Genomic DNA, 14,420 nt, shown 5'->3' with positions numbered 1-14,420 from the left:
CTTAAATGTGATTACCGCTGCAATCCCTCCACTCTTCTCAGTAATGAAATAGAAGCAAGTGCTGAGAAGCTAGCAGCATGTTATTGAGTAAAAATAGGTGTGTAAGAACATTTTTCTATGCTGCTGCTGCCTCAACTGCCACAGAGATATGCCTTTTTTTAATTTACCTCTGGAAATATATAGGTGTTATTCAGTTTATTACTCACATGATGCTATTGTTAATGCACTTTAGAAAAGTAATGTGAAGACTTTCTGGCACCCTGCATTAAATCCAATTTTAAGCTTCACCAGTGAAATAATCACATGTGAATCCTCTTTAGGTTTATCAGAAATGGATGTTTTATTTAGGAAGAGTAATGAAAGGAGAGGAGGAAATGGAGTTTCATATGAACTGCACCATATTCAGGTGGCTTATTGATTTTCGGGTAGGTTACCAACATCCACCTGCATACTGACATATAAAAGCCTAATTGTCTGAAATACATCTATCAAGAAGACTATAACTTCAGCTAATGTGTCATTTATGTGCAAATGGTGTGTACGCGTGTGTTGCAGACTAATAATCTCACCTATGGTAAGCAGAGCCCCATCTGCTCCGAACACCAAGAGAAAATACTCTCTCTCTCTCTGGCAAGTGCCGTTTCTCATTTGGCCTCTCCACCTCTAAGTAGTTCCCTTTGTCACTTTCCCTCTCTTTCATTCTCTCACTTTTGCACCAACACACTGCTGCAAGTTATCGGTTCAAATGCCCAAACGTGACACCAGAGATGCGGACGTTTCCCTCCATCACTCCTCTTCACATTTTACCAACTTTGACCCCAATCTGTCCTCTTGTCACCACCCTCCTCCACTTGCCCATTGCATCTTTTCCGTTACTGTCTTCTTCGCCTTTGCTGCTCCTCACCCACCTGCCTATCTTACCTTATTTTCATTCTGCTGTTTTCTTCATACTCTGTGTTTATTTTCCTTTCATTGTCTTGTGGTTCTCGCTGATTAGTGTGTGATGGCCTTTGTTGACACCTAGAATAAGAATTGATCTCCATTTTCAGTCCATAGGGGCAGATGAATACACCTACCAACAGGATTTAATGAGTAATTTGTGAATGATCCCTGAGCCTTTATCCCCTTTGTGGCTAACCCCGCTTTTGAAAGTTCCTCATCTGGAAAGACGATGAGACCAAGAGAGTGTGTGTGTGTGACACAAAAGGTGGAAGGGAAAGCTGGCACCAAAAATGGCTTAGAATATTATGCAAATTATTGAAACCTTATTCTTTGGCTAGGGAAGATAGTGTGTTGTGTGCTTACTTGTTTGAGTGTATGTTTATGGCGAGTTGGTGGTCACAGACTGGGAGTAATGCTGAGAGTCTGCTGTGACTGGATAAGCTATGTTTGCTGAGGTTCATACTAAGGATACAAGATAGGAGACAAGTAATCTGCTCTGCTACACTGATGGACAAATCCTTGCACACACCTATTCCAATAGCTGCAGACTGCTTGAAGGTGATGTTAGAGTATTCTAGCCTAGAGTGTTGATGAAAGTACTCTTGGTGTTTACAGTGAACTCACCTACATGAAGAGGCCTGGATTCTGTGGGCTTGGAAAGGCCATTTTCATCAATCAGTGTCAGTGGAGTCAAGGTTTACAGGACTCAAAGATAAGAGTTCATTTTAAATTTCTTTTCTCTCACAGCAGACTTTTTTTTATTGAGCCACCCGAGTTAAAATTCATCTCTTTGATCTCCTTTTGAACTTTGATTGCCTCCTCCAAATACTCTCCACTGCACCATGGGAATTCTCATTTTCTCATTTTATTTTGTCCAAAGTACAATAAACCAACTTTATGTGTAAAGTTCTGATACAGTCAGACAGCATACCCTGTTTGTACCCTCTCATCTTTTCCCATACTACGTCTTGTTTTAAGCAGTAAAAGTATTTGTTTCATGAGCAAAATAGATGAAAAAATTCCTCAGCTCTTCAAACATCTTGTAATCTTTAAACAGCCAGAAATAATTGTAAGGATGTGTAACAGCCTTGTGTTGGTCAATTGCTTTGTTGTAGTCCAGGATGAAATATTTCAACAACCACATGACAGAAAGCTGGCGTAGGTATTGTTGGTCCACAGAGAATCAGGACTTTTCTCAAATGTGATAGCATTTGGCTCAGCTAGACTTGTCAGCTGTGTCTCAATTATAGATTGTATATAAAATGGATAACATGACAGCGCTCCAGATTTGAGGCTGAAACATCTTGACTGTGACCTAGACGCTGGCTGCAGTATTGGTCATCGACCCCACTTCCTCCATGTTAGTGGATGGGGACCAAATCCAACTAAAAACTGAAAGTACTCCTCAAATGTTTTTTTCAAGTGATCGTTTATGGCTTGTTACCTAGTTCTTATCACACTGATCAGTGTTAAAATGCACGTTTTTGTAGTTTTGTTTGGCTATAAAAGGAGGAAGTAATGACGATCAGCCGCTGTGATTGACAGCTACTGGACTGAAGCAATCAGAGCACAGACTATATGAGCTATTAACAGGCTAGTTGCTGCATTTTCCTTATTTTAATGAGCCTCCTTTGCAGACTCTCTTGAAAGGTTGTGACACTAATGGACAAGATTTTATAGAGCAGCCAAGCTACACACAAAGGTAAAAGGGTTCACTTGTGGCTGGAGTGAGTGTGTGTATGGACAAAACATCAACAGTGCTACACATCTTAACCTTATGATTAACTCTGGTTCCAAGACGGTGTCCTTTTCCAACATGGCAGCATCCCTAAGCAAAATATTTTGTGTGATGTGTGATGATTGGCCACAAACAGATCTTTAGTGGCTGAGGGTAGCTGCGCTTCTCTGATGCTTGATCAAATAAAAAAACCCTTTGAAGGTTAGACTGTCTCATTTAACAACACTCTTTTCAACCTCCAAGTCCACAAAGATGCATCTTCTTACACTGCAACCTCAATTTAGACATGTGACTCATTGGTGCATGTGAATACTACAGGTGTAATATTTGTCTCCTACATTCAGACAACAAATAAGTGCCTTCTCGTGTGTCTTGGAAGCCACTTAAATGAGAGCAGGCTGTGGAAATGAAAGAGGCCCATTATTGTGGTACTTTAGATGCCATGTTAATCTGTATTCTGATGCTGAAGCTGTCTAATTAAGCTTGGTCTGCATAAGAGAAATCCTTCAGTATGTGCACATGGCAAGGACGCTAACAGCTAATTATGAGCCTGTGATTTGGTGTGTGAATATAAAACGATCATTTTCATTGCCCCCTGCGTGGCCCATCAATCAGCCTGTCAACACTGCTGCTGTAATCAGTTTGATGAGTAGTAGAGTAGCAGGGATGAAACCAGGCTTATTATAATGTCTTAATGAAAACAGAGGGGCTCTAGACAAGTGATTTTAACTGTCAAATCTCAGCTCCACGGAATTAAAGTGGAAGTGTGATACCGAGGGGATCTAAGAGTAGACATATGGTGCTACAGAATGTTCTTGCCCAATCCCTGTCTCCTAGGTAAAATGATGTAAAAAGGATGAAACCAGCTGTCCTCCATTTCCCGTGGACAACACACATTGGTTAGTGTCTGTAGGTCTCTAAAATCACTTGTATAAAACTGCAGTGCAATTTTCCTTCACGCCATTGGCAGGGAGCCCAGTGTGAGGGTGCCTCAGTGGAGCTTAAAAAAAAAAAAAGTGAAGTGCTCTCATCTCAAATGATATGATGTTCAGCAGTGCTCACCTATACAGCATCAGGTGTCCGTCCTCGTCAGTTTTATCTTCTTTATGTCCTCCTTTTCACATTTCTCCTCTTCCTTCTTTCTATTTTCTTTTGTTGTTCCTGCAGAAAAAAAAATGTTGCACGCTTGACATCAGGTTTGTTCTCAGATCCTGAGCAGTACATATAACTTGCCTCATATCAATTTAAAAGCAATGGTGGCAGCAGTGTTTTCTGAAAAGACAGAAGATGAATGAAGGTGAGCTGGGTGCACTGCAGCACTACAAACTGAAAGTTCTCCATCAGTCAGTCAGCAAATGTTTGACTCTTGCACCTATTTCTGTAGCACAGGGAGAGGAAGGAAGTCTTGAGATAAAACACGTGACAGGACTATAACAATGACCAATGCCATTTCCAAAGCCTCCTGGATGTTCCATACCAGTTCTTACAACTACAGCATTAGTGGAATTCAGGAACTGCTGTCTCTTTCCTCCACCTTCTAACGGTGAGATTCTCAAAGCTGCAGATGGAGACTGTTGCACAAGTTTGCTGCCAGACAGCTGATAACATTCAGCAAGGATAATTTTGAGACGACGCAGACTTCTGTAGAACAGGGCTGAAGGATTCAGGGCAGGCTTTTTATGTAAACATGACAGTTGGTTGCAGCGGCAAGGATAGAGAGGGCAGTCAGCACTCTTGTGAATCTGCAATTTGCAGCTGTCTCAGTTAATGATGGTTGAACCGTTATTTTTTAGTTTACTGCACAGCTTGCCTCCATTCAGGACAACAATGGAGGCGATTTTAGCTGGCTAAAATAGCTGTTAATTGTCTTAATAATATCTTAACCTATAATCTGCTTTTTAGGTACACATTTATGGGAGTAGAGCAGGTGGATAGTGTCAGCATCCCAGACCATATGATGCAGGTTCGTTGAAACTAAAACCTTTGAAACCTAATTTTAAATCTTGAACGAAGTTATGTTACAAAAGTATTTAAAGATCCAGGTCTGAACACTCAGTTCAATTGCAGCTCTATAATGCTCAGTCTGCTACCTTAGATTCTCAAACATAAAACACTGGCCACCATGTTGCTTTCCACAGTTAAAATAACACCAAAAACCAGAAGCATCAGAAAACAACAGGTAATACTAGCAATGGGAACAAGGAGTCCTGTGTGTGGGTTGAACTGCATGTAGGTGCCACTATAGTGAAAACCAACAGGTGACACCATCACTTGCTATGCTATACTGTCTCTAACTTGCAACCTGCTGATGATCATGCAAAATACAGCTTGTACATGACAGTGAGTGACAGGCACAATGTTAAAACAACCTGCTGTCAGAGTATTTGCATTCAGCAACTCAAAGACGACCCCCCCCCTTTCAATCCTCCATCCTTGTTTTGGCAGCCATGCATCATTGTGCCAGATAGTGTTCTTTCAGCCTGCAGTAATATACAGGTATCTCTAAAAAAAACAGCACTTATGTTATTTTCAGTGCCAGGGTGCTCTGAACTTAAAACAAGTGAGCAATCCATTCTGATTAATAATATATCAGTGCACTTTTTTGCTGCTGGCTTCAGTTTACATCTGTATTATCTTAAACTCTAGGGATTATTTTGAAGAGGAAAAACTAATATATAACTTACCAGAACTGCTGTAACAGTTAGCTTTTTTAATTTGGTAATTTTCATGAGGTTCACTATCATTTAGCCTGACACAGAAAAGTTTTGACTTCCAGGCCTTTGGGTATTCTCATGTGAATGTGAAGTGAAGCACTGCTTTCATCTTGAGATCTATTTATTTTGCATTTTCAGATGTCTCCTCTCACTGGGTTGAATCATTCGTCTCATTTTTCATAACAGCTGCAGTTATATTTTTTTCCGCTGAAATGTGTCTTGTCCCCCCTAGAGGTCACATTGTATTCTTTTCAAAAGAAAAAAAAAGGTGACAACACAAATAACTGCCACGAGCTGATGTACTATCAAAACCCGCCGGTTCAGGCTTTTCAGTGAACTGCAATTGATAAACCGCATCTAGTCCTCTAGCCCTGTTGAATACATCCCACATCCACAGGAGCTTTCAGCTTTAGCCTCATTTCTTTGTGGCTTTTCCTCCAATGATCCATTTAAAAGACCTGGCAGAACGTGAGTGTTTTTCTCACAAACATATCACTGCTGACCTGAAGATGTGTCAACCTGTACCTTACACCACCCTACCTTCAGTAGTAATCACCTCATTTTAGATAAAATAGTGCTCTGCTCGATGTAGTATCTAATGGATAGCATTGGGTAATCAGATCCCTGAGCAGTGCCGGAAGAACAAGAACACCAGGATGGGATGGTGGTTATATGTTATCCTCTATGGGATTTTAACTCCCCCACATCCTGTTTCTTCATGTCCACTTTGTGCTCTTTGAAAACATAAAAACCATCAATGGGAGAGGGGAGTGACAACACAAACACTATTCTGCGCCTGACCGCTGAAACTCAACATTATTTATAGACACAGTCCAACGTTGTGAATGACTCCATATGGAAACTAACAGCTCATGCGAAGGAAAGGGGAAAAAAAACATGTTTCGCTACACCCAGTGTTTGTGTATTCAGCACCTCCCTCCTATGACTGTAGTTCATGTAGCGGACAGGCTATTTGCGAATGGAAGAAATTTGCCTTGTAAAATGGTTTTAATTTAAACTCAAACCATGATCATTGCATAAACATACCCAACTAGTAGTGACGTTCACGTGGTTACGCACTTCCATCAGAGACAAGAATTACATCATTCTGAAGTCTGTGATAGTCAATCTAACAATCTGGCATTTATGTGTGAGGACCTGTTGAAACTAAGACACAGACTTTCAAACCGTTCCAGAGGTGCAACATGTTTCCGTCAGACGTACATTTATCTGCATCCACAGACAGACATCTGTCCTAGTATAAATGATTGCTCCTTAGGTCCAACATCCTTGTTAAGGACTTTAAATCCCTCCTGTTAGAAGCTTAGCAGAATATTCACGTGCATTTTTAATCTAAGTCTTCAGCAGCGAAATGAGAAAGTCAGTCCAAAAGATGACATCCTTTTAATTTGGCATGCAGCCAGAATCACGTCTGATCTTGAGCCAAAGGGAAGTGTGCTCCGAGGTCTGTCCTGATGCCCTGCTATGTGAAGCAAGTTACCGTGTGCATTCAAATGATCAGCCATTAACACAGCTACACAGCCTCAGGGGTGAAGAAGACATGCTGTGATATATTGACAGTGAAGTCTCCAATAGAAGTTAACATTATACACATGTCATACATTTTCTTATCACACTTAATTTACTGTCAGACAGCAAAATGTTCCGCTGTTAAATGGCCCATTGGATGTCAGTGTAATGTACTTTGCTGTCAAAATGTGTTGGCTGCATAATGACAGAGTGTATTTGCGTGCAGTGTTATTTGAATACGGTTTGAATAGCACTTGCGAATGAGAGCTGGAATTTGGACATACTGTAATAAAGCAGTGTAACAAATCAGCTCTTGATACTAAAACAGGAAATGAGCAGAACAGCGTGCGCATGTCTGGAGGCATGCATGTGAACTTCTGAATAACAGCTTCTCAAAATAGATTATTTGCGGAATTCTGAAAAAGAATAACTAAATTACTTTCCGTAGGCTGTCCAACACAAGCACCACACTCCACTACTCACCTTTCTCAGGAATTAATTACACGGCTCTCCACAGGAAATTAGCTTTGTCCATGGTGAGGTGGGAAGTCTCTGCTAGCTGATGTGTGCCTGTCTTTGTCCTCACATGAACCCATCCACAAAACCACTGCCTGCCCCGTCATTGCTTGTAATGAAGTTCTGTGTCTTGCATCCTTTCTTCTGGAGCACCAATTACCTGCATCGATACAGGCATGTTTTGTATCCACAGAGTTTCTGGCCTCTAAAGTCTTTGACTGCTCTGCGGCTGCTGGATCAAAACCTCTCAGAAACAGCCAACAGGTTCCAACTTGCTTATTGTGATGTGGCTAGGTTCAACAGGCACTTCAAATAGGAAACACAGCTGATGATACACCGTTCAACTCCCCCCCCACACACATGATAGGACAGAGGCAAGAAAACAGTGCTGTCTTCAATGTGGAAAACAGTTTTTAAATAATGGCTTAGGAGTTTTGATAAGTGGATAAGCTACATCATAATCTCAGCACAGTTTACCGATTAGTCAGGCACATTTTCCTCAGACTCAATTGAAATGCATTGGCTTTCCTCCAGATGTAAATCCTCAGCACTATAATTATAGTCCTTACAGGCTTTGCGAGGCTACACTAACACTAGATATATGCACAGTTCATGAAGTGATTGACTGTTCTTGTTAAGCAGAGTTTGCCTTTTCTTGTGAGAAATCCTGCCAGCGTACAGGGAGTGATCTTTTTTTAAAAAAGCAATAAACATCAGCTGCTTTGGAGGGAAGAAAAAAAATAGGAGCAATAAGGACTTCTCTTTTCTTGTGAGGATTGAGAATCAAAAGACTGAATGTGCTTGTCATTGTTGAGACAAGAATTCAGGGCATCATTATTTCAACTGAATGTTTTAAATTGTGTTTTCAAGAGTGTCAACCAAACAGCACTATTAAGAGGAATCTGTTGTTCAATTTCCTTTTCAACCATCTGACGTTGCACCCAATTAAGAACAGTTTTTAAATGAGACATTGTCATGTTCTGTTAAGATTAACAACAGTATGTCCTCATACTCAGTGGCTCCATCTCTGTATTTCCTCAAATACAGCAGCAATCGGTAGGTTCAATACAAGCAAAGTTGCATCTGACAATACAGCACATCTCCAGCAAGATTTTATAACAGACAGCATGTTCACTACAGTTTTCAATTATCATATTTCTTAAAATAGAAGTGCCGTTGGCTCTTTTAGAACAGGAGTGCTTTATAAAGGGCAGCGCACTGTTTGAAGAAACACAGTAGACCTTCAGTTTATTGCTGGCATGGACGGTACATAAAGATGGAGCGAACCTCTGATGTCAACCACAAGTTTTCAGAGGATCAGTTTTGGAGCTCAGTTTCCATCTTATTGAGTGCAGCGAGTTATATCAAATTCCACAACCTGTTTAGATGTCATAAATGGAAAGACCAAAGCAATTTTTTTCCAAACAAGGATGTAAATAATTTAATTTCTGCAGTGAAATTTTAACACGGAGAGACTCGCTGTTGGAGCCAGCCTCAAGTGGCCATGTAATAAAATGCAGGTTTTGGCTTTCTCTCTGGCTTTGTTCCTGGTAGTTTGAATGTGGGATATTTTCAAAAAAGCTGCAAACTGTGAGCGGCCATTATATATATAAAAAAGGCACTGTATTTAATTGAGCATTTGGTCTTACAGACTTTATCAGATTCAGACGTTACTGCACAAGTTTAAAATGTAAGTGGTGAAAGAGACATGTGCAGACGTTTTTCAACCTTTAAGAATCCTCTTATGAATACTACAGCTTACTAGGCTATAAAACCTAAATGTGGCTTTGGAGAAACATCAGTCAGGATCTAAGTGTCACATGAGAGCTAAGACAGAAAAAAAGGTTTGTTAAACAGGGACAGTGAAAACAGCAGGGAAGCAGTGATGACACACTTTAAGGATTCTCTCTCTGTATATAGTTTCATGCTAAGCATTATGGATGATGTATTGTTGGATATGACAAAAGTGTGTACAATAGTTTCAGTTAGGCAGAAAGTACTACAAAGAGGGACAAATGAGAACTATAATAAGGTGTTTTTCTAAAGGGTTTTTGTCAAATGGGATCGTGGCCCTCTAACGAGATAATATGCCAAACAGTTGAATGAGTCTTCTACTCTCATACAGTATTTGCCTAGAGCAGACTCGAGCTGTTTTCTTTGGGCTTTTGCTCTGTGAATCAGAGCTATGTTCCCCCTGGAATGCTGAGATTCCAGGAAAGCATACATCCTTGATGAGGCTTGTCTAAACACTGTGGTGGCAGCCAACCCCTCAACCACAGGGGCAAAGAGCCTCTTACAGTGTGAAAGAAAAATATAGATTTACTTGATTTAAGCTGCAGTTATGCTTCTCAGGGCTGCACATAGGTGAATGTACACAGGTGCTGTCTAGACACATCTGTGTGAATAGTTCTTTTGTGCTTGTAGTACACAGCAAGACTTTGCAAAAAATGACTTAGCATGTATACGGTACCAACAAGGTTTGTTGAAACATCATTTTAAAGCTCAATTTCAGCTTAAGCTTAAGGTGCCAACAATCATTCAGTCTAGTCTGGGTTTATTATGAACAATTATTTCTTTTGTAGAGATAAACAGATGTCTTTCATGTCACAGCTGAACCAACCTTAAATTACAAAACACTGTGTAAAATAAATGTTTTTAATGGATGCTAACGAGGCATGGATACAAGTAAATGTTTACAATGCAAACTAAAAGGAAGCGATGTCATAATTAGCAAACAAAACTGTAAGGAAACAGAAAGGAAATCAGAAACTAAAATTAATTCAACATTAATTTCAAACTTGAGTGAACCTCCATTCATCGGTGTAAATGTGGATAAAGGAGGGCAGCAGTGTTAAATTAGTATCAGAGAAATGTAATTTCCTATGCTCTGCTGGAAGATCATTTGTGCCACTACTAAGTAGGAATGTATGTCTAAACTCTTTGGAGTGCTGGCGCCTCTAAAATCTGTGGTTAGCGTTGATACCCTTTAGCTTAGGTTATAGTTTCTACGTCCACACACCAGCAGCAGACTTTATTTTATTCATTTATGTGTGGGTGCTCCTGGCCATACACCGTTATACATGCACAGACTTTGACTCACATAAACCTTATAACACTAACTTTGCATTCACCCACCAGTAGCAAAATTTACATCACACAGACTTTATACATGTAGGTTTGCAGAGAGGTTAACATGCATCTCTGCAGCAGCTTTAATGGATTGTCTTTGTGTGTGGGTTTCTGGAAATATAACAGATTAAAGAAAAAGAATGAGGTGAAATGGCAGTAATGGTAGGTAAAGAAGTACTTTTTTATTTAGTGCGAATCCATAAATCCTGTAAAAATACAATGTTCTTCGTGCGGCCTCAGTCTTGTTAACATATTTTCACATACATTGAATTGATTTAATAGTCCTCAGGGCATTGTGAGTTATGTAGTGTTTTGCTTTAAGTATTCTTCCATGCACAGGCCTTGATAGGTCAGTAGTGTTTGGAGACTCTGCACTGCTAATAATTTCATTTTTAGCCATGTGAGTCAAGAGCACTCTGGCAGGATGCCACCAAAATGAAACACCTCATCCACTCCCTCTCATCACTGTACCTCTGTTTGCTGCACACATTAAATGTATCACTAGACTAACACAGCTGGCAATCAGGCCTGAAAACAAATATGCAATTTGAATAGCATTACAATTAATGGCTCACCTGCATTTCTGTGCATGTTTCAGACGGCAAGGTGGAGGTGACAAAGGAGAGCCTGAAGCTCTGCACCATGGGGCCAGGAAAGGTGTTTGGAGAGCTGGCTATTCTCTACAACTGCACCAGGACTGCCACTGTCAAAAGTGAGTATTCACAGACACCTGCAAACACACACCAGCGCTCACCAGTCTGTCTTTAATGTCCAGATGTTGCCCAGGTGACAGAAAATGTCCACTATTCACATAAACTCACACTAACACACAAACAAGCACACACACACGCACACACAGAATCTGCAGCCTGTGTAGAGGATTAGGGCTCTTTCTGCTGGTAAGCTATTAGTGCTATGTTGACACAGAGAGAGGGATCACACCATCATTATACTGTATGAGTGTGTGCATGGAGTGCAGAGATAGCATTGTTCCTAATTCATGATGAAACACAACCCATCACCAGTCTGTGTTTTCACAACACTCCGGTTAAGTGTCTTGCGAGACCCCCACCATGAGCTGAAAGTCAAGGTCTACTGCCTCTGCTCCCTCATGTGTCAAAACTCCAGCTATGAAAGATTCACAGTGGGTGAGTAGGTGGTCGATCAGACTGGCAATTTGAATAGTCAGCCTAATAGAGTGAGGAGAGGAGACTGAGAAAGGACGGGACAGATGGTGGACTACACACATTTGAGAACTAGTGTGTTGTAAGATTGTGTGTCAAGATGAAAAATGTGTGTTTAGGTGAAGCGGAAAATGACTTGAAATGTGTGTTTGGGTTTAAGAATAAATAGACAAAAGGTGAGAAGAGGTGATAGAGGGCCTGGTGGGTCTTCATGTGTGCAAGCAGTTCAAATTAAAATAAATGAAAGTAGGTCAGTGTCTGAGTAAGTGCTCCAGTTGGCAATGAAGAGCATCACAATTCAATATGATCACTCTTGACCTCGTAAATGATTGTATCCATTTATCGAGTTGGTGTTTTTCTGCTTGGGTTTAAAACCAAAAATCTATGTATGACCCAGGCAAGATTGAATGCATGAAGGGCAGGGGTTCCCTCGAGCTCAGAGGTGTAGGGTAAGTTGACAAGTGGAGGAAACCAGGGTTGACGACGATGGCTGCAAGGTTGCATGGCCTGTGCTGACCCCTTTCATGTCCCATGATCCCCCACCACTATCCAGTCGACCCGATGGAACTCCTAGCTCCTGTTGCTATGGCAACAATTGCCCACAGGGAGATGAGCCAACTCTTATGGGATAAAATATTCTCCTTCCCACTGGCGACAGAGTGTCTGTCTTTTCTTTTGTATATTATTTTCCCTACCATCAGCTTACCGGCCCGTACTTCCTGCCGCGGTCTTTAGATCCGTACGTCAGCCCTGCTTAATAAAACTCGTGCATGGAACGAATGATGTCATTGTCTACATGAAGTGTGTTTACAGCCTAACAGGGTCATTGGCACTGTCTCAGAGGATGGCTGTCTTTGTTTCAAGGTATGTCGCTACACATAAATGTAGTGAGGAATTCAGGCCCCACATTGGCTTTTAAAGGTGACAGCCTCCGAAGGAAATCTAGCATGCATGGGAGTTCAGATTCCACTCAACCAGTTTTTAGTTGCGCATGGAGAACCATAGGATGATGTAATTTTCATTTACATTCATGGTTTCCTAAGTCATACATGAGTAATTACATCTTGGCAGAATTCAGATGATGAACCTGGTAATGGTTCCCCGGGGGAACTCGTCACACGGCATCCCTCAACTGCAAAGGTAACTCGCAGCATAATGTCATTATTGCCAGCTGTGATAATAAAAGCATTACTACAATCCTATTAAGAAAACTCACAGAAACAATTAGGAGCCATTATATGCACTGATTAATTTAGTGAAAGGTGTTCATTCATGACATTGCTTTCAGAGTCTGACGACAATAGCTGCAATCAGAACAATCACATGCACACAATGCAGTCCGATATATGGTGAAGCCATTCAAGATGGAGCTGTGATAAATTCTGAACTGTAATTATCATCCACTATAGAAGGACAAAATGTAGTCCAAAAGTTATACCCTACTTTGAATGACCATAATGCATTGCAGCGTCTACTCTTAATAGAGGTTAGAACTAGCCAATGCAATTTTCTTTCTGATTTTAAGTGGCTAACAAAGAATAAAACTTGCCTTGTCCTATTCTTTGCAGGATTTGAATAAGTTCTAACCATATTTTAGAGAGGGGCTGGAGTCAATTTTCAACTGGCTGCATTACCAAATAAATGTATAAATAAATAAAATAAAAAAAACAGCAATTGACCCAGAGTTGTTCACTCTAAACTGTAAATATACTACTGATATGTTGTCAAGCAGCTTGGTCATGAACTATTTTCACCTGAGCTATAACAACAATTATAGCAGTGTGACAGCTGCAGCTCCTATCATACTTGTGTAGGTGGATGCAGTAAATAAGGGTACACGTGTACAGATTTATGTTACATAATTTATATATTTCCATGCTGAAAAAATATGTTCACATCATTTTTTTCCCATGGCCTCAAATATTGAGTAAATGCAACATAGATAAGGCAAATAGCAGTGCTCCAAAACAGCTGTTTACACCTAGAGATAATAGATCTAAACAAACAATATAGTGCGTGTGAATGAATGGATAATTGTGTTATGTTCCAGTGAACTTTGATTACTGTCGTATCCGTTATCAGTGGGAGTAAAATAGGGAAGAAATGGTTCAACTTGCTGAACATTTGTTACACTTGACAAAGCCCATTTACTTTTTAAATTGCATTTACATTAAATTAATACATAGCATTCCCAGGGCAAGCTGCAGAGATTTTCAAACACATGTTCATTGTGATAGATTATCTATTACATAGTGAGTTTTAAATCTCCTCTGGCTGCTCAAACAACATTAATGGAACCACTGACCATCTGGAAAGAAACTATACAGTATTGGAATGAGCAGTGTCTGTGATCCATTGAAAAAATATGCTAAATCACTGCTAGAGCCATATTAATACAAAATTAATGTGTCAATTTTAAAAAAATAGCTGTATATTGAATCACTTTGCAAAGTGCTTTGTTAAAGTTTTGCAGGGATTGACGGAAATGCACTAAAGCCCATGTAATACAAGGACTGACTGACTTGGTATTAATTATTTCTAATTTGCATGATTGCTAATCCTGGAGGGACTGAGGAGGATATTTCTATCAATCCCCCTTTCATCCCTTAGGTGATTTCATGCATGAGGCCTAGCCTGCAAAAGAAATGGATCCTGTAAAGTAGTAGC

At 40.3% G+C, this 14,420-nt stretch overlaps 1 protein-coding gene across 3 annotated transcripts in view; it reads left to right on the top strand.

The window, feature by feature from the left end:
• Window positions 1-14,420, top strand: part of LOC114447310 (cGMP-dependent protein kinase 1) — a 70,240-nt gene that overhangs the window by 14,077 nt on the left and 41,743 nt on the right. For all 3 annotated transcript variants that reach the window (XM_028423506.1, XM_028423505.1, XM_028423508.1), the window contains exon 3: window positions 11,168-11,281. In XM_028423506.1, the coding sequence (XP_028279307.1) occupies window positions 11,168-11,281 (114 nt within the window). The remainder of the gene's footprint in view (window positions 1-11,167; window positions 11,282-14,420) is intronic.

This window comes from Parambassis ranga, chromosome 15 (assembly GCF_900634625.1).
Source record: "Parambassis ranga chromosome 15, fParRan2.1, whole genome shotgun sequence".
Lineage (NCBI taxonomy): Eukaryota > Metazoa > Chordata > Actinopteri > Ambassidae > Parambassis > Parambassis ranga.
Note: the sequence above shows the minus strand (reverse complement) of the source record. Positions and strands in the feature narration are given on the sequence as shown.